This window comes from Ipomoea triloba, chromosome 14, assembly GCF_003576645.1.
Source record: "Ipomoea triloba cultivar NCNSP0323 chromosome 14, ASM357664v1".
Lineage (NCBI taxonomy): Eukaryota > Viridiplantae > Streptophyta > Magnoliopsida > Solanales > Convolvulaceae > Ipomoea > Ipomoea triloba.
This window is the reverse complement of record NC_044929.1, coordinates 22,061,444-22,080,076: the sequence shown is the minus strand read 5'-3', so window position 1 is coordinate 22,080,076 and position 18,633 is coordinate 22,061,444. Positions and strand designations below refer to the sequence as shown.

Here is an 18,633-nt window from a genome sequence, read left to right as displayed (position 1 = left end):
ACGCTGTTTCATGTTCATTCTATACGTTCTGATAGGAGGCCATCCCACAACCTGACTGCATTAGCAAATTCACGCAAAAACGAAAAGGCAACAAAATCAAAATCATTCTGAAATATGCAGTAAACCGAGTCCAAATTATAGTATTATATCATTGAAATTATACATATTTGTTCCTCCTTTTCTCAATTTGATCAGCAAACATCAAGGACAAGGATAGAGCATAGAAAACACGAAAACAATAAACATCGAATCTGACTTAGGTCTTCTGTCTCCATTTCAGAAGATCTTATCTATAGTTATTAGATTCCTCAAGAATAAGTAATCAATTATACTAAAGCCTAAGATCATATAAAGTGATTATGCATATATAGAACACAACAGAGAAAAGGAAAGTTTCAATTCTCATCAGAAATTCAGAATGGAACTAACATAAACAGTCATTACATTAAGAACACAAACATATGTTACATATCAATCTTGAACATAGAAATTTCAATCTGCAGCAGCTAACAAAACCAACAACTAAGGATCAGAGCAAACCAAGACAATATATTTGTATGCAAAAACATAACCTGGAAATTCAAGGTATAATAATCAAATGAGAAAAGGAAAGTTTCAATTCTCATCAAAATGGAACTAACATAAACAGTCATCACATTAAGAACACAAACATATGTTACATATCAATCTTGAACATAGAAATTTTAATCTGCAACTAACAAAACCAACAATTAAGGTTCAGAGCAAACCAAAACAGTCATAAAAAAAATAACCTGGAAATTCAAGGTATACTAATCAAATGAGAAAAGGAAAGTTTCAATTCTCATCAGAATGGAACTAACATAAACAGTCATTACATTAAGAACAGAAACATATGTTACATATCAAACTTGAACATAGAAATTTTAATCTGCAACTAACAAAACCAACAATTAAGGTTCAGAGCAAACCAAGACAACATATTTATATGCAAAAACACAACCTGCCATGAGCATGACTGCAACAGTGACAAATGAGGCATGGAACTATGATCAACATATATGTTGGAACTTTGACGGATATTAGACTTTCAACGGGCACATGTTTTCACGAGCATAACAGATTGAGTAACTGATTTTCTTATTGGTAATGTTTATGGTGACAAATGAAGTTGAAATTTTGACGAATACGGGATATTTCAGTTGGCACAAGTTTATCACAAGCATAACAGATTAACAAATTAGGGTTGCGGTTATGATCACCATATGTTAGAACCTTAAAGAAACAACTACAAGTTATTTAGTTGGCACCAGAGAGAAGGGAACAATCAACAAAGAACAGTAAGTGAAAATTTGTATTATATGATTCATAACAACATAAAGGTTTAGGTTCCAATCCATAACCATCTTGCAAAAACAGTATTTCCTCTTTCTCAGAGTGTAAAAAGCTCAAAAATGCACCAACATGGCACTTCCATACTTACAACAGCACCAGCAAACTCGATATTCCGATGATGTATTCCATAGATGATGACTGCAGTGCCTGTATATTCCCGAGGTACGCAAAACAAATAATAATAATAATAATAATAATAATATAAGCAAAATAAACGCCTTGAGGTTTCAACAAAAAGTTGGCAATCCCGTATACTTCATCAGTTGGATATTATAAGTTTTTTTTTGTAGAACTCATATCGGCTTAGTCCTCGGTCTCCCGTTCCTTTCTTGATGCATAGTTGGAGCTGCAGTGCAGAAAAGACGAAGATAATGATCAAGAAAATGTTTTTCGTTAGTGTCAAAATGCAGTAAGAATTGCGTTTTGGTGTATGTATGTACTTGTTCCCAGCCCATTGGCCTCGGATTTTCACGATCCTCAACCTCTTGACGAGCAAACGAATATCCTGAAAGAAATAGCACAGCAGTGTTACGAGTGTGTAAATATGGTCATTCTTTACTTGTTCCTCTAATAAAAACTAACACAGGAAACAAAACGCATTGAAATTCTCCCCGGTCTATACTACTGTACTGGTTGGTTCTCTACATCTAAGAATACCCGACATCGTGGTTTTGGCATAAATCTAAGTAATATAAGGTTCAATCCCGTTCCCCTCAAATGTACTAAGAAAAAATAGGGTAATGAAAATTAGAAAGGGTAAGTTTTAGGTGAATAAGAAACATACTCCCATGGAACGTCTCCAACGAGCATCCAATCACCGTCTTTGTCTTCATAAGTAAGCACGAATTCAGATGATCCATCCAACAGTCTCGGGCGAGCAGCGGCATCTGTCATAGCGTTTTTCTCTTCGAGGTTTGAACCTGATAGAGGAGAAATATTACAATTTTCGGCAAATTGAAAGTTTAGCATCAATTGTAACCTCGCGAGGGAGGATATGGCCAAAAGCAGGTTCGAGAATTTCGGTTCATTTCAGATAATAACGACTATTACATCTTGTGTGGCAGTTGTGGTGGGCATAAAGAACATCTCGTCCAAGGTGCACACTAAGTCCTCGTAGTTGGTATGAGCACCGAGGTCGACCTTCCTCCCGATCATAACTCCATCCATATTCACCTTCACAAACAAGGACGCCTTGACGAAACTTTTATCCTTAGCATCGCTGTTAATCTTGCTGCCACCTCGGGTTTTGTCCACAACGATGACTTTGCTCTTGCTTTTCTCGACTGTGGACGAGGAAAACTCTTCCACAGCTGGAGATTTCGTCGTCTGGCTGACTAAGCTGTTCATTCTATACGTTCTGATAGGAGGCCATCCCACAACCTGACTGCATTAGCAAATTCACGCAAAAACGAAAAGGCAACAAAATCAAAATCATTCTGAAATATGCAGTAAACCGAGTCCAAATTATAGTATTATATCATTGAAATTATACATATTTGTTCCTCCTTTTCTCAATTTGATCAGCAAACATCAAGGACAAGGATAGAGCATAGAAAACACGAAAACAATAAACATCGAATCTGACTTAGGTCTTCTGTCTCCATTTCAGAAGATCTTATCTATAGTTATTAGATTCCTCAAGAATAAGTAATCAATTATACTAAAGCCTAAGATCATATAAAGTGATTATGCATATATAGAACACAACAGAGAAAAGGAAAGTTTCAATTCTCATCAGAAATTCAGAATGGAACTAACATAAACAGTCATTACATTAAGAACACAAACATATGTTACATATCAATCTTGAACATAGAAATTTCAATCTGCAGCAGCTAACAAAACCAACAACTAAGGATCAGAGCAAACCAAGACAATATATTTGTATGCAAAAACATAACCTGGAAATTCAAGGTATAATAATCAAATGAGAAAAGGAAAGTTTCAATTCTCATCAAAATGGAACTAACATAAACAGTCATCACATTAAGAACACAAACATATGTTACATATCAATCTTGAACATAGAAATTTTAATCTGCAACTAACAAAACCAACAATTAAGGTTCAGAGCAAACCAAAACAGTCATAAAAAAAATAACCTGGAAATTCAAGGTATACTAATCAAATGAGAAAAGGAAAGTTTCAATTCTCATCAGAATGGAACTAACATAAACAGTCATTACATTAAGAACAGAAACATATGTTACATATCAAACTTGAACATAGAAATTTTAATCTGCAACTAACAAAACCAACAATTAAGGTTCAGAGCAAACCAAGACAACATATTTATATGCAAAAACACAACCTGCCATGAGCATGACTGCAACAGTGACAATGAGATGAACTATGATATAGTAACTTTGACGGATATTAGACTTTCAACGGGCACATGTTTTCACGAGCATAACAGATTGAGTAACTGATTTTCTTATTGGTAATGTTTATGGTGACAAATGAAGTTGAAATTTTGACGAATACGGGATATTCAGTTGGCACAAGTTTATCACAAGCATAACAGATTAACAAATTAGGGTTGCGGTTATGATCACCATATGTTAGAACCTTAAAGAAACAACTACAAGTTATTTAGTTGGCACCAGAGAGAAGGGAACAATCAACAAAGAACAGTAAGTGAAAATTTGTATTATATGATTCATAAACAACATAAAGGTTTAGGTTCCAATCCATAACCATCTTGCAAAAACAGTATTTCCTCTTTCCAGAGTGTAAAAAGCTCAAAAATGCACCAACATGGCACTTCCATACTTACAACAGCACCAGCAAACTCGATATTCCGATGATGTATTCCATAGATGATGACTGCAGTGCCTGTATATTCCCGAGGTACGCAAAACAAATAATAATAATAATAATAATAATAATATAAGCAAAATAAACGCCTTGAGGTTTCAACAAAAAGTTGGCAATCCCGTATACTTCATCAGTTGGATATTATAAGTTTTTTTTGTAGAACTCATATCGGCTTAGTCCTCGGTCTCCCGTTCCTTTCTTGATGCATAGTTGGAGCTGCAGTGCAGAAAAGACGAAGATAATGATCAAGAAAATGTTTTTCGTTAGTGTCAAAATGCAGTAAGAATTGCGTTTTGGTGTATGTATGTACTTGTTCCCAGCCCATTGGCCTCGGATTTTCTCACGATCCTCAACCTCTTGACGAGCAAACGAATATCCTGAAAGAAATAGCACAGCAGTGTTACGAGTGTGTAAATATGGTCATTCTTTACTTGTTCCTCTAATAAAAACTAACACAGGAAACAAAACGCATTGAAATTCTCCCCGGTCTATACTACTGTACTGGTTGGTTCTCTACATCTAAGAATACCCGACATCGTGGTTTTGGCATAAATCTAAGTAATATAAGGTTCAATCCCGTTCCCCTCAAATGTACTAAGAAAAAAATAGGGTAATGAAAAATTAGAAAGGGTAAGTTTTAGGTGAATAAGAAACATACTCCCATGGAACGTCTCCAACGAGCATCCAATCACCGTCTTTGTCTTCATAAGTAAGCACGAATTCAGATGATCCATCCAACAGTCTCGGGCGAGCAGCGGCATCTGTCATAGCGTTTTTCTCTTCGAGGTTTGAACCTGATAGAGGAGAAATATTACAATTTTCGGCAAATTGAAAGTTTAGCATCAATTGTAACCTCGCGAGGGAGGATATGGCCAAAAGCAGGTTCGAGAATTTCGGGTTCATTTCAGATAATAACGACTACTTACATCTTGTGTGGCAGTTGTGGTGGGCATAAAGAACATCTCGTCCAAGGTGCACACTAAGTCCTCGTAGTTGGTATGAGCACCGAGGTCGACCTTCCTCCCGATCATAACTCCATCCATATTCACCTTCACAAACAAGGACGCCTTGACGAAACTTTTATCCTTAGCATCGCTGTTAATCTTGCTGCCACCTCGGGTTTTGTCCACAACGATGACTTTGCTCTTGCTTTTCTCGACTGTGGACGAGGAAAACTCTTCCACAGCTGGAGATTTCGTCGTCTGGCTGACTAAGCTGTTCATTCTATACGTTCTGATAGGAGGCCATCCCACAACCTGACTGCATTAGCAAATTCACGCAAAAACGAAAAGGCAACAAAATCAAAATCATTCTGAAATATGCAGTAAACCGAGTCCAAATTATAGTATTATATCATTGAAATTATACATATTTGTTCCTCCTTTTCTCAATTTGATCAGCAAACATCAAGGACAAGGATAGAGCATAGAAAACACGAAAACAATAAACATCGAATCTGACTTAGGTCTTCTGTCTCCATTTCAGAAGATCTTATCTATAGTTATTAGATTCCTCAAGAATAAGTAATCAATTATACTAAAGCCTAAGATCATATAAAGTGATTATGCATATATAGAACACAACAGAGAAAAGGAAAGTTTCAATTCTCATCAGAAATTCAGAATGGAACTAACATAAACAGTCATTACATTAAGAACACAAACATATGTTACATATCAATCTTGAACATAGAAATTTCAATCTGCAGCAGCTAACAAAACCAACAACTAAGGATCAGAGCAAACCAAGACAATATATTTGTATGCAAAAACATAACCTGGAAATTCAAGGTATAATAATCAAATGAGAAAAGGAAAGTTTCAATTCTCATCAAAATGGAACTAACATAAACAGTCATCACATTAAGAACACAAACATATGTTACATATCAATCTTGAACATAGAAATTTTAATCTGCAACTAACAAAACCAACAATTAAGGTTCAGAGCAAACCAAAACAGTCATAAAAAAAATAACCTGGAAATTCAAGGTATACTAATCAAATGAGAAAAGGAAAGTTTCAATTCTCATCAGAATGGAACTAACATAAACAGTCATTACATTAAGAACAGAAACATATGTTACATATCAAACTTGAACATAGAAATTTTAATCTGCAACTAACAAAACCAACAATTAAGGTTCAGAGCAAACCAAGACAACATATTTATATGCAAAAACACAACCTGCTAATATATTTAATTCAGACATCATAATTATTCATAAATTTATATAAATAAAAATATACTCCGTATAAATTAAATGAGTAAGATATTTTGGTGGTTGGGTACTAGGTAGTATACATTAATACATTATAGTATTATACAATGCGAGGAAATACGAGGGAGAAAGGCAACCAAGAATCAAAGGTTTTTTTTTTTTTTTTTTTTTTTTTTTTTTTTTTTGCAGGTTGTGTTTTTGCATATAAATATGTTGTCTTGGTTTGCTCTGAACCTTAATTGTTGGTTTTGTTAGTTGCAGATTAAAATTTCTATGTTCAAGTTTGATATGTAACATATGTTTCTGTTCTTAATGTAATGACTGTTTATGTTAGTTCCATTCTGATGAGAATTGAAACTTTCCTTTTCTCATTTGATTAGTATACCTTGAATTTCCAGGTTATTTTTTTTATGACTGTTTTGGTTTGCTCTGAACCTTAATTGTTGGTTTTGTTAGTTGCAGATTAAAATTTCTATGTTCAAGATTGATATGTAACATATGTTTGTGTTCTTAATGTGATGACTGTTTATGTTAGTTCCATTTTGATGAGAATTGAAACTTTCCTTTTCTCATTTGATTATTATACCTTGAATTTCCAGGTTATGTTTTTGCATACAAATATATTGTCTTGGTTTGCTCTGATCCTTAGTTGTTGGTTTTGTTAGCTGCTGCAGATTGAAATTTCTATGTTCAAGATTGATATGTAACATATGTTTGTGTTCTTAATGTAATGACTGTTTATGTTAGTTCCATTCTGAATTTCTGATGAGAATTGAAACTTTCCTTTTCTCTGTTGTGTTCTATATATGCATAATCACTTTATATGATCTTAGGCTTTAGTATAATTGATTACTTATTCTTGAGGAATCTAATAACTATAGATAAGATCTTCTGAAATGGAGACAGAAGACCTAAGTCAGATTCGATGTTTATTGTTTTCGTGTTTTCTATGCTCTATCCTTGTCCTTGATGTTTGCTGATCAAATTGAGAAAAGGAGGAACAAATATGTATAATTTCAATGATATAATACTATAATTTGGACTCGGTTTACTGCATATTTCAGAATGATTTTGATTTTGTTGCCTTTTCGTTTTTGCGTGAATTTGCTAATGCAGTCAGGTTGTGGGATGGCCTCCTATCAGAACGTATAGAATGAACAGCTTAGTCAGCCAGACGACGAAATCTCCAGCTGTGGAAGAGTTTTCCTCGTCCACAGTCGAGAAAAGCAAGAGCAAAGTCATCGTTGTGGACAAAACCCGAGGTGGCAGCAAGATTAACAGCGATGCTAAGGATAAAAGTTTCGTCAAGGCGTCCTTGTTTGTGAAGGTGAATATGGATGGAGTTATGATCGGGAGGAAGGTCGACCTCGGTGCTCATACCAACTACGAGGACTTAGTGTGCACCTTGGACGAGATGTTCTTTATGCCCACCACAACTGCCCACACAAGATGTAAGTAGTCGTTATTATCTGAAATGAACCCGAAATTCTCGAACCTGCTTTTGGCCATATCCTCCCTCGCGAGGTTACAATTGATGCTAAACTTTCAATTTGCCGAAAATTGTAATATTTCTCCTCTATCAGGTTCAAACCTCGAAGAGAAAAACGCTATGACAGATGCCGCTGCTCGCCCGAGACTGTTGGATGGATCATCTGAATTCGTGCTTACTTATGAAGACAAAGACGGTGATTGGATGCTCGTTGGAGACGTTCCATGGGAGTATGTTTCTTATTCACCTAAAACTTACCCTTTCTAATTTTTCATTACCCTATTTTTTTCTTAGTACATTTGAGGGGAACGGGGATTGAACCTTATATTACTTAGATTTATGCCAAAACCACGATGTCGGGTATTCTTAGATGTAGAGAACCAACCAGTACAGTAGTATAGACCGGGGAGAATTTCAATGCGTTTTGTTTCCTGTGTTAGTTTTTATTAGAGGAACAAGTAAAGAATGACCATATTTACACACTCGTAACACTGCTGTGCTATTTCTTTCAGGATATTCGTTTGCTCGGTCAAGAGGTTGAGGATCGTGAGAAAATCCGAGGCCAATGGGCTGGGAACAAGTACATACATACACCAAAACGCAATTCTTACTGCATTTTGACACTAACGAAAAACATTTTCTTGATCATTATCTTCGTCTTTTCTGCACTGCAGCTCCAACTATGCATCAAGAAAGGAACGGGAGACCGAGGACTAAGCCGATATGAGTTCTACAAAAAAAACTTATAATATCCAACTGATTGAAGTATACGGGATTGCCAACTTTTTGTTGAAACCTCAAGGCGTTTATTTTGCTTATATTATTATTATTATTATTATTATTATTTGTTTTGCGTACCTCGGGAATATACAGGCACTGCAGTCATCATCTATGGAATACATCATCGGAATATCGAGTTTGCTGGTGCTGTTGTAAGTATGGAAGTGCCATGTTGGTGCATTTTTGAGCTTTTTACACTCTGAGAAAGAGGAAATACTGTTTTGCAAGATGGTTATGGATTGGAACCTAAACCTTTATGTTGTTTATGAATCATATAATACAAATTTTCACTTACTGTTCTTTGTTGATTGTTCCCTTCTCTCTGGTGCCAACTAAATAACTTGTAGTTGTATTCTTTAAGGTTCTAACATATGGTGATCATAACCGCAACCCTAATTTGTTAATCTGTTATGCTTGTGATAAACTTGTGCCAACTGAATATCCCGTATTCGTCAAAATTTCAACTTCATTTGTCACCATAAACATTACCAATAAGAAAATCAGTTACTCAATCTGTTATGCTCGTGATAAACATGTGCCCGTTGAAAGTCTAATATCCGTCAAAGTTCCAACATATATGTTGATCATAGTTCCATGCCTCATTTGTCACTGTTGCAGTCATGCTCATGGGAGAAAACGACAATGGTTGGTGTGCTGAAAGACCAAGACAAGGATATAACATGGGAGTTGCTTGGGCTCTTGCAGACACCATTTGAGAAGAAAGAGGCCCAATTTTGGAGCCATAGTAAAATTTTGGGTCCCACAGAGCTAGCTCAGTTAGTTCGACTGACCCAAAGCTGCCTTACTCTAATGCTAGTGTGAGGTTTGAATCTCATTGAAAAACTGAAGATTATTGAAAGACCTTGATCGATCAGAAGTAATGAAGACTTTTTGTGTTCAGAATGTACATATAAAAGTTGGAAATCTTGGGTTCCACAGAGTTAGCTCAGTTAATTCGACTGACCCAAAGCTGCCTTACTCTAATGCTAGTGTGAGGTTTGAATTTCATTTAAAAACTGAGGATTATTAGAAGATCTTGATCGATCAGAAGTGATGAAGACCTTTTGTGTTCAAAGTGTACATATACAAGTTGAAAATCTAGAGACTAATGAAACAGTTACGATTTATCTCATCCAATAACTCTTGGGTAGAAGCATTTAGAGATTTAGGATTGAAAAGTTAATGTGTAATAAATAAATAATCTTGGAGGGTCAATCAACCACCATCAACCATTTCAATCCTTTCCAGAGCCAAGACTGTTTTACAAGTGAATGGCTGTGGTTATGACACCACTACTTCACTGTCCACCACCCCATCATCTCTCTCTCTCTCTCTCTTAAATCTTATTTCTTTCTCCTCTCTCTCTCTCTCTCACTGCACATAATGGCAACACTACAGTCCCTTGCATTCTCGCCCCCATGTTCACATTCCCATCAGCCTCGGTTTGCTCTAGGTAATTTATTCTCTGTGGATCAGTTCATTTTGGTGTAAAGTTGTAATCTTTCTGCAATTTCTTTAAAATCCTTGAATGGGTATTGTTGGGATGGAATAATTGTTTCATTTTTTGTTGTTTTCATTTTGCATTTCTCCATTTGCATGTTAAACCTGAGAACTGATTGTCTAATAGCAATGCACTTAGAGAAATTGTGTTTCTTATGGTTTTGTTTAGCAAACCCTATACCTCTGCAAACCCTGTTAAATGTAAATGTAATGAATGATGAAATATTCTTGATGGAAAGAGAAGTTGAGAATTGAGCCTATTATCACCAAAAGAATGTGATTTGATTATGAAAGAGAAATGCCCATTTTATTCTTGTGAATTAGAAGGTACCAAGAAGGGTGAGTTCAAGTGGAAGGGGAGAGAACCCACCGAGCGAGGCTCAACTAGATTAGTCTCATCCGGTGGGATGCATATGCAAGTACTAGTGTAGTAGGCTCGAGTGGAACTATGGAAGGGGAAAGGATTTGATCGTGGCTCGGCTAGATTAGTCTCATCTTACAGTATGCAAATGCAATACTACTAAAAAAGATTAGAAGTTTCCCCCCTAAGCTTTTGCCTTGTTAAGAGTCCACATTGAAAAAATAAGAGCGAATATATGGGTTTATAAGGCCATGGTTAAACTAGTTAATTGGTTGGATTCAATCTTTTAATGTGGTTTGGCCTGTGTGCATTAATGGTATTAGAGCATGTTCGATCCATAGCCCTAGCCCAATCTAAGACCAACTGAAAACCCGGGGCAAAGAAATTATGTGATTAAGAAAGATATTAATACTGCATTCAGCTCGTGGATTATAGTTTGACATAGAGGCAACCAGGAAGAAATATTAGATCAGATACACTGTTTTTGCATTATAATTTGAGGAAGAATACGAAGACATCATAAACAACTGTCATGAGGAATTGACTGGGAAATTTGCAAGTGAAATATATTCTGTGTTGTGCAGGTATGACATTTGTTCATCAAAAACCACGCTCCACGTTCAGTGGTCAGCCACTGTACCTGCCTCGTTTGCATATTTCCTCCTGCACACAAACCCGAAAAACACCTAGCAGACTAACAATAATGATGGTAAAACCATCGATTCAGTTCATACAAGGAACGGATGAGCAGACAGTACCAGATGTTAGACTAACCAAATCCCGGGATGGAACAAACGGCATGGCCATATTCAATTTCAGCCAACCCTCGGTTTTTGACTCATCTCAGGAAGTCGGTGACATTACTGGGTTCTACATGATCGACGAAGAAGGGGTTCTCCAGTCAGTCGATGTGAATGCCAAGTTTGTCAACGGGAAACCTGCAGGGATTGAAGCTAAGTACATCATGAGGAACCCTCGGGAATGGGACAGGTTCATGAGATTCATGGAGCGCTATGCTAACGCTAATGGCCTGGCATTTGTCAAAAAATGAAGCCATTCGTAGTTCTGTTCCTGCTCGCTTTCAAATTTGTAAGCCTAACTGAAAGAGTGAACTCGAAAACATTAAAACATCCTTGTCAATACACAGTTTTGCTGCTGGCAATCAATTCGACAATTCTCATCCTGCTTCTTATATTACTATGTTTAGAAAATTCTTTTGCATTACATAAATGTGTGTCAGATTAAACAAAAGCTTGGGATTTTCAGCTAAAGAAACAGGGACAAGAACAGGGAGATGATCAAAGCTGCAGAAAGCAAAATCACGGAGAATGCCACAGCTGTGTCACTTAGTCTGTTCTTTCTTTGCGGAGATTCAGTCTGGAAAGTTAAGCCATCCAGGGAGAAGCTGACCCCGGGATCTCTCAGTTTGACGTTGCTCCCGACCAGGATGGAGTTGTTCACCCCTTGAACGTTGTTGCTGATGTAAATGTTTATGCAGCAGCTGTCCCGGGAGTCTCCCGAGCATGTCCGACGGGCGATCATCGTTGCTCCGACGTTGGTCCCCTCCATCGTGACATCCTCAAACGACCCAAACTCGCCTCTTGAGGACATGAATCAGATCAGTTTGGTGGATTGATTGGTATGAGAAAATGTTTTGGGGTGTTGAATGGGGGAGAGGGCATTCTTGTTTAGGTACAAATCCTTGAATTAAAGAATGAATTGAGGGTGCTTTTCTCCTTCCACAAGTAAAGCAGATGTTCCCTTGGAATGACTTAATGACATGGGTGACAAATAGGAGGTCTAGACAAAAAATAGGGGAAAATATTACCGGACTCTCATTTCTTACTCTTAACTTTTACTCTAATAAATTCTTGATGTCGACACTTTTTCTGGCACGCACATAATGAAAATATCACATCATTGTTTGTCACATCATGGAGTAAAAGTGAGGAGGTAGAATTTGAAAGTACATGTAAAACTCAATAATAAGTTACAAAAACACTCAAAGATGACCATAAGTATAAAGCATCTTGCAGAATGCAGATACTAGTAACCCTGCTCATCTGTATATCCGAAATGTTGCATTAGTTAGCTACTATTGATTGCTATGTAAGTATAAAAAATGATTCTCTTCTTGAACCAAACGTGCTATTAGTGATGTAAGTGACAAATAAGAGGTCTTTTTTTTTTTGAGAAAAAGAACTTAATTCATTAAATCAGATAAAAGGCAGTTAACAAGGAAATGAGGAGGAGTATCAAACCACTCCCCGCAACCTGACATAGAAACGGCTTCCTGAGCAACAACATGGGCAGCACGATTCGCAGATCGCTTAACAAAATAGAAGTCTACATCTTCAATCGTGGATGCAACTTCTTTAATGTCATCAATAATAAAACCAAAACACGAAATAAGAGGTCTTTTAATAGACAAAATGCTACAAAAGCATCTAAAGATGTTGGCAAGCATCTCCCGAGGTGCAGATACCAATAACCCTACTCTTAACTTGTACATTTGAAACATTACATTAGTTGTTATTATCTGCTATGCAAATATTTTTTAGATTGAAATAAAGTTACCCCTTTGCACTTAATTTACAAGTTAAATTTGACAATTTGAATAGATTGAAATATGAACAACCAAAATTGCCTCCTCTAATTTGGATATATTCATAAGAACTCCCTCAACAGTCAACACAATGGATACATTTAGTTCAAGAATTTTAAAAGAAAAAGTGAACATTTTAGCATTGAGGCAAGTCTCATTGAGCCCTAGCTTGCTCTTGATGATGGTATGTTTCACATATTTTGGAAGTTAAAATGCAAACATAAATATGAATCTCAACTGGCATAACAACATTGGCAGCATAGCAAACTTGTAAGAGAATTAAAGGGATATCATTTTGTTCCCCCTGTGATCTTCTTCATGCACATATCGTCAAAAAGAAATAATGCAGAGGAAATTAAATGGAAGAAGGTACATAGCCATCAAAACGTTAGGCGCAATTATACATGCATTTCTCTAAAAGTCCTCGGTGTTGGTCAAGCACCACACAGCTAAGTAGAGAGTTTATCAGCACTGTACGGGTTATCAGGTTGCTGAAGAAGAATTCTCCATGTCTTTATTATTCCCTTGTTTGACTCAAGCAAGCAGGGAAGAGTTCTGGCAAACAGACAAGAATAACCATATTGTTTGATGAATTAAAAATTATGTTCATCGATGGAAATTTGAGTGTGCTGGGTTGATTACGGTAACAATTACCTGCTCTAACAACGGAAAATGTTCAAACTGAAGATGTGAAGGATCTCATGGATAAGACTCGGGGGATACTCTTTCACTAACTGTTGAACCATATTGAGGTCCACCTTTACGATATTGGATAAGATACTCAACTGGATAGCCCTTCAGCTTATGGGGGACAATCCCAAGATCATCAAATGTCAAAGCTGCAAAACAATTGGAAGGTTTGAGATGAGAAATCCGAATGAGACAGTTCTTTGAGATTTGGACATCATAAGGTTATAAAATTTAAAATCACATAATTATAACTAAGGGCACCAACCATCTTTTGACACAACAGTATCAGTGGTAAGGGCTTCAATCAAATCCAGGTTAAATATTGAGGGAGTTGGCAATGGAAAGGGAACTTTCTTGAGCAGTACTTCTCGAGGTGTAGCAATTGCCTGAAAACAATAATTTGGAATGTGTAAAACATGAGTATCAGAACAGAACTTCCATCTAAAGAAGAAATGGACAAAATTTGGGGTGCTTTCGAAACAAAATATGAAATCCATTTGCAGATACTCACCTTAGCAATAGGGAAAGGAACCTTAACATAGCGAGGCCATTCACGGATCATGTCATACATAAGCTCTGCCTGCAGCAAAACAACTTCAGTAAAACTCTCACCTTAAAGACTAATTTTCACTCAAAAAGAATAACTGACTAAAGAAAGGAAGAGGGCGGAAGTGGGGGTTGAAGATTCACCAATTGATGCATAGTGTAAATTTCCGGTCCACCAAGTTCATAAACTTTTCCCATGCTGGTACCATCATCTTTCAGTGATGCAATAACTGCAGATGCAACATCAGCAACATATACAGGTTGGATTCTGCAAAAGCATGTAAAGAACATGACATCAGAAGCTCGTAAATTGTTGGCAATAGTAATGAGAGATATTGCATATCGACATACTTTGTAGAGCCATCTCCAATTAATGGGATAAAGCCAAAATTCTTCGCAAATTGTGCCCAAGGATTTAGAATTCTATCCTCAGTACCAATCATTACAGCAGGCTTCAATATTGTTGCCTGAAGATGTGTGAGCACATTAATAACTTTGTTTCAGTAACACGGAGACACTAAGATCAACAATGAGCAAACTGCAGTTTGAATAGTTTATTGATGATCCACGTCAATAGTGAACACATGAATATGTAAATACAACTCTAATGGTGCCTACTTTGATATGTCAAAAGCATATCCATTTTTTTGCAATAAGCTCATAATAAAGAAAATGAGGCAAAGGTAGAGATGCAGCAAAGTTAAATAAGAGCACCCCTATCAGGGGTTCATATGGAGTTATTGTCAGAATAATAGCCAACTTGGCATGAGAGAGGTGAAGAAAGAGAAGAGAAATGAAGCTTCTGCAAATGAAGGGATTATAGCACAGTAAAACTGACACAAGAGCATTTACAGCATGGGCTGCTGTGCGCGTTCCGCGCACAGCAGCCTCCCATGCGGGGGCGTGCAGTGCACGCGCCCGCATGGGGCGTCAAAGGCGCGCCTGACATCTAACTTATTATTATTATTATTATTATTTTTAATTTTGATTTGTTTTATTTATTTTTTCCTCCCCACCTCATTTTCTCTTTCCTAATCACACTTACAAAAACTCCTAAAAAACCGCGAAAAAACTCCATTGATAAGGATGCTCTAAAAAAGAGTAGAAAATGAGCAAAATCATTGCATATTATATCATCCAAATAAAGACAGCTAAGAAAAACATTATCAGTTGAATACACAAGGCACAACATGGCTCAAGGAGAACCCACACCAAGTACAATGTTTACCTCGGGAATTTCTTGTAAAATAGCTTCCTCAGCTGCAGCTTTAGCCCTAAGCATTCTGGATGGGGATGTTGGAGATGCCCCCAACCTTGAAAGCTGTATAAATCTCAAAACTCCACCGTGTTCTTTGGCAATCTACAAATATAAGAGAAGAGCGTATTACATTAGCAAATAATAAGAAAAGACATGAAGATGCATGACTTCAAAAAAGTATGCTTATAAAGAAAAATCAATTATTTCATGACTTATAGTCATAGATTCCACCAAAATCTTCAATAAGCTTTTTGTCATCACAAGTTCAAGAGAGACTCAAGCATTATAGACTTCAAGTTGAAATGTCTATGATTAAATATGAGTAGTAGTCAAAGGCATTCATGAAAATAGATTAACAGAAATGTCTATGATTAAATATGAGTAGTAGTCAAAGGGATTCATGAAAATAGATTAACAGACTTATGAATACTGCAGTAAGTGTAGAAACCTACTGAAGCAAGCTGTTGAGCCATATAGTGGTTGACTTCCTCAAAGCTGTAATTCCTTGTCTCGTACTCCCTTCCTGATAATCATATACTTGATTTGTGAAACAGCTATAACAAAAATAATTTTTTTGGATATTTCCAAGAAAGTATCCATAATATCATGGACAATTGGTTGACAATCATAGAGCACACACCGATAAGATTGATAACAACATTAGCTTTTGCCATCACTGCTTTTATTGAATTTTCATCTCTGGGGTTGTATTTCATTGGAACAATCTGTATAGAAAAAAAACGAGGAGAACCAGAATATCATCATGGGGAAATCACACCACATCATCTATATCTTCTCAAACAAGTAAGATTTTTTACTGTAGGAGCAAAATTGATCTACCTGACCCAAATCACCCATTAACTTGAGATGACGATGACAATCTTCAGATCCTCGGAAAGGTACCAAAACTTGAGAACCCATTTTAGCTGTAGACACAAACTGCAGATAATTAGAAATTCTAAAACAGGAATTTCTGTGATTTCAACAAAAGATGGCTCCTTTAGCTTTTACATCAAACACATATGAGCATAATGGTAGAACCTATATAATAATCTACTATTGAACACCAACTGCCAAACCAAAACCTAGAAGGAAAAGGTGATTAGCACTTTACCAAGCTGCTGCACTAGGTACCGCCCAAGAAATCCTGTTGCCCCAAACACTGTAGCAACAATTCCACTGCCATAAACAACACATTCTATTCATCAGCATGTTGGATAACACAAAAACTAAAAACTATAAATCTATCATCTAAAGTTCCGATGGCATTTCAATTCTGACTTCAGAACAAAAACTTCAAGAAAAAATAGAATAAAAAGAAAGAGAAATTAAGCCAAACAAGTACAAATTCTTGAGCTGCACAATAATATCAACAGAAACACAACTCAAGCTGAAAACATATCAGACATCTGTCAAACAGCTGCAATTGTCAGATTGGGTTTATTAGTTCTAATTGGCGTCAAATCAGACCAAAGATTTTTAAGGCAAACTAAAATCCGAGCTTTAGGACTGGGCATTACCTCACAGATGATCTCCCTCCAGTTCCCTTGCGAACTATGTGTCCAGTACCTTTGGCAGTGAGGTTAGATGCATAGCGCGGAGTTCCAATTCCATAGCCTGAGAAATCAAAATGAAAATTGCAGAATGGTTTAACAAAAAAAGCAAATGGATTACATGAATTAGCCCTAAGACAAGAGGCGGGTACATTGATCGGAGAGCAGATAGGAAGACTTGAGAGCTGAAATTGAAGGTGAAGACGGATTGAAAGATTGTTGCCCTAGACGCCTCGTAACGGCCTGCATTGTTCTTCGTCTGCGCTGAGCTCTGGGAGAAAGCGATTGCGAATTGCTGTTTGCTGCAAAGGCCTGTGAAAATGGAGAATCGTTTTTGTAATTTATTCATTTTAAATATTACTCTATAAAAAATGTGATTAGTGAGTTAAAAAATAGTCAAAAACATTTAACATAGTAATTATGTTCATTAATCCTCAACAACTTACTTAGGCTATGTTTGGCAAAGCTAGCTGAAGAGGTAGCTGAAAGCTGAAAAGTAGCTGAAAGCTGAAAAGCTATAAGCTAGGAGCTGAAACTGAAGAGTTGTTAAGCTAGCTGTTGATGCTTAAAAGTGTTTGGTAAAATTAGCTTTTTGATAAGGTGATAAATGTAAAAAGACTAAAAAGGGCATCTTCATACAGTTTAAATTGGTTTGTTTACATATTAAAATTTAATATTGAAAATAAAATTATTAGCAAATCATGATCTAGCATCTAATAATGAAGTAGCAATATTGTTGCTAATCTCCTTCATCTATATAGAGGTCAGTCTAACTTAAACTTTCGTTAATGGCGAATTGACGATATTACTACTTGAATCTTGAAATTTATCGGCGGTATGTAATCTCAATAAATAGTGCATGCAGATTGAAGCCAAGGGTTCTTGATTTTGCATTGTCATTCTTTGGATCTCAAATTCTTAATTACGTGACAACGAGCTCCGGTCTGGAAATTTGTAGAAGCCACAGGTAAGAATTGCGTCTAATTCCTTAACATCTTTATTAGCCAATGTTTTTTTTTTGAGGCGTGACTGGGTTTGTCTGTGTTCATGAAGTCAGGTGAGGGTGCGTTATTGGAGTTTCAAAGTCTCCAGTGCGAAAGTTCTAATGATGCTCAGTTTTCCCGGCGACCATCTCAGCTACGCTTCCAGTAAAAGTCGATCACCATGAACGCATCTCATGTAGCAAATAAAGAAGAAGAGAAAAGGGTTTTAATTAGGAAGGGTAAAGGATGTCATTTATTTAAAATAATAAAGTTAAAGATGGAAAAAAAGTTAGGAAGCTACTAGCTTATTTTGAAACGCTACCTAAAATAGCGTTCAAAAATAAGCTCTTATTTTAAGCTACTAGCTTATTTTAGGAACATTACCAAACAGAACTTATAGCTTATTAGTAGCTTAAAATAAGCTATAAGCTCCTAAATAAACTCTGCCAAACAGAG

General features: G+C 36.4%; 4 protein-coding genes and 2 long non-coding RNA genes across 6 annotated transcripts in view; 2 read left to right on the top strand and 4 right to left on the bottom strand.

Moving 5' to 3' along the window:
• LOC116003521 (auxin-responsive protein IAA13-like) overlaps window positions 1-8,983 on the top strand; it is a 9,499-nt gene extending 516 nt beyond the window's left edge. Inside the window, exons 2-5 of the mRNA XM_031243412.1 lie at window positions 7,529-7,863; window positions 7,996-8,131; window positions 8,414-8,481; window positions 8,576-8,983. Coding sequence (XP_031099272.1) covers window positions 7,529-7,863; window positions 7,996-8,131; window positions 8,414-8,481; window positions 8,576-8,628 — 592 coding nt within the window. The 3' untranslated portion in view covers window positions 8,629-8,983. The remainder of the gene's footprint in view (window positions 1-7,528; window positions 7,864-7,995; window positions 8,132-8,413; window positions 8,482-8,575) is intronic.
• On the bottom strand, window positions 1,401-1,845 carry LOC116003523. Its single transcript, XR_004094673.1, has 2 exons — window positions 1,815-1,845; window positions 1,401-1,720 (listed from the first exon to the last, which is right to left on the bottom strand). It is a non-coding gene; the product is annotated as an uncharacterized LOC116003523 (long non-coding RNA).
• Window positions 4,101-4,534, bottom strand: LOC116003524. The gene is made up of 2 exons (XR_004094674.1): window positions 4,502-4,534; window positions 4,101-4,407 (listed from the first exon to the last, which is right to left on the bottom strand). It is a non-coding gene; the product is annotated as an uncharacterized LOC116003524 (long non-coding RNA).
• A 995-nt stretch (window positions 8,984-9,978) lies between the features above and the next one.
• Window positions 9,979-11,734, top strand: LOC116003522 (photosystem II reaction center PSB28 protein, chloroplastic). Its single transcript, XM_031243413.1, has 2 exons — window positions 9,979-10,134; window positions 11,127-11,734. Exons 1-2 carry the CDS (start codon window positions 10,065-10,067, stop codon window positions 11,591-11,593), a joined length of 537 nt encoding a protein of 178 aa, XP_031099273.1. The 5' UTR covers window positions 9,979-10,064; the 3' UTR covers window positions 11,594-11,734.
• Window positions 11,735-11,808: 74 nt separating this feature from the next.
• On the bottom strand, window positions 11,809-12,111 carry LOC116004108. Its single transcript, XM_031244042.1, has one exon. It carries the CDS (start codon window positions 12,109-12,111, stop codon window positions 11,809-11,811), a length of 303 nt encoding a protein of 100 aa, XP_031099902.1.
• Window positions 12,112-13,345: 1,234 nt separating this feature from the next.
• On the bottom strand, window positions 13,346-17,503 carry LOC116003725 (NADH dehydrogenase [ubiquinone] 1 alpha subcomplex subunit 9, mitochondrial). Its single transcript, XM_031243636.1, has 13 exons — window positions 17,347-17,503; window positions 17,162-17,258; window positions 16,756-16,820; window positions 16,482-16,567; window positions 16,282-16,366; window positions 16,094-16,164; window positions 15,612-15,743; window positions 14,735-14,850; window positions 14,528-14,651; window positions 14,349-14,417; window positions 14,103-14,223; window positions 13,802-13,986; window positions 13,346-13,702 (listed from the first exon to the last, which is right to left on the bottom strand). The coding sequence occupies exons 1-12, from the start codon at window positions 17,441-17,443 to the stop codon at window positions 13,847-13,849; spliced, it is 1,203 nt and encodes a 400-aa protein (XP_031099496.1). The 5' UTR covers window positions 17,444-17,503; the 3' UTR covers window positions 13,346-13,702; window positions 13,802-13,846.
• Window positions 17,504-18,633: the final 1,130 nt, after the last annotated feature.

Coding starts and splice junctions, on each gene's coding strand:
- LOC116003522 (XM_031243413.1), top strand. CDS start 10,065: ATGGCAACACTACAGTCCCTTGCATTCTCGCCCCCATGTTCACATTCC. Junction 10,135..11,126: donor TCAGCCTCGGTTTGCTCTAG/GTAATTTATTCT, acceptor TGTGTTGTGCAG/GTATGACATTTGTTCATCAA.
- LOC116003725 (XM_031243636.1), bottom strand. CDS start 17,443: ATGCAGGCCGTTACGAGGCGTCTAGGGCAACAATCTTTCAATCCGTCT. Junction 16,821..17,161: donor GGAGGGAGATCATCTGTGAG/GTAATGCCCAGT, acceptor TGTTTATGGCAG/TGGAATTGTTGCTACAGTGT. Junction 15,744..16,093: donor TGGCTCAACAGCTTGCTTCA/GTAGGTTTCTAC, acceptor TTATATTTGTAG/ATTGCCAAAGAACACGGTGG.
- LOC116004108 (XM_031244042.1), bottom strand. CDS start 12,111: ATGGAGGGGACCAACGTCGGAGCAACGATGATCGCCCGTCGGACATGC.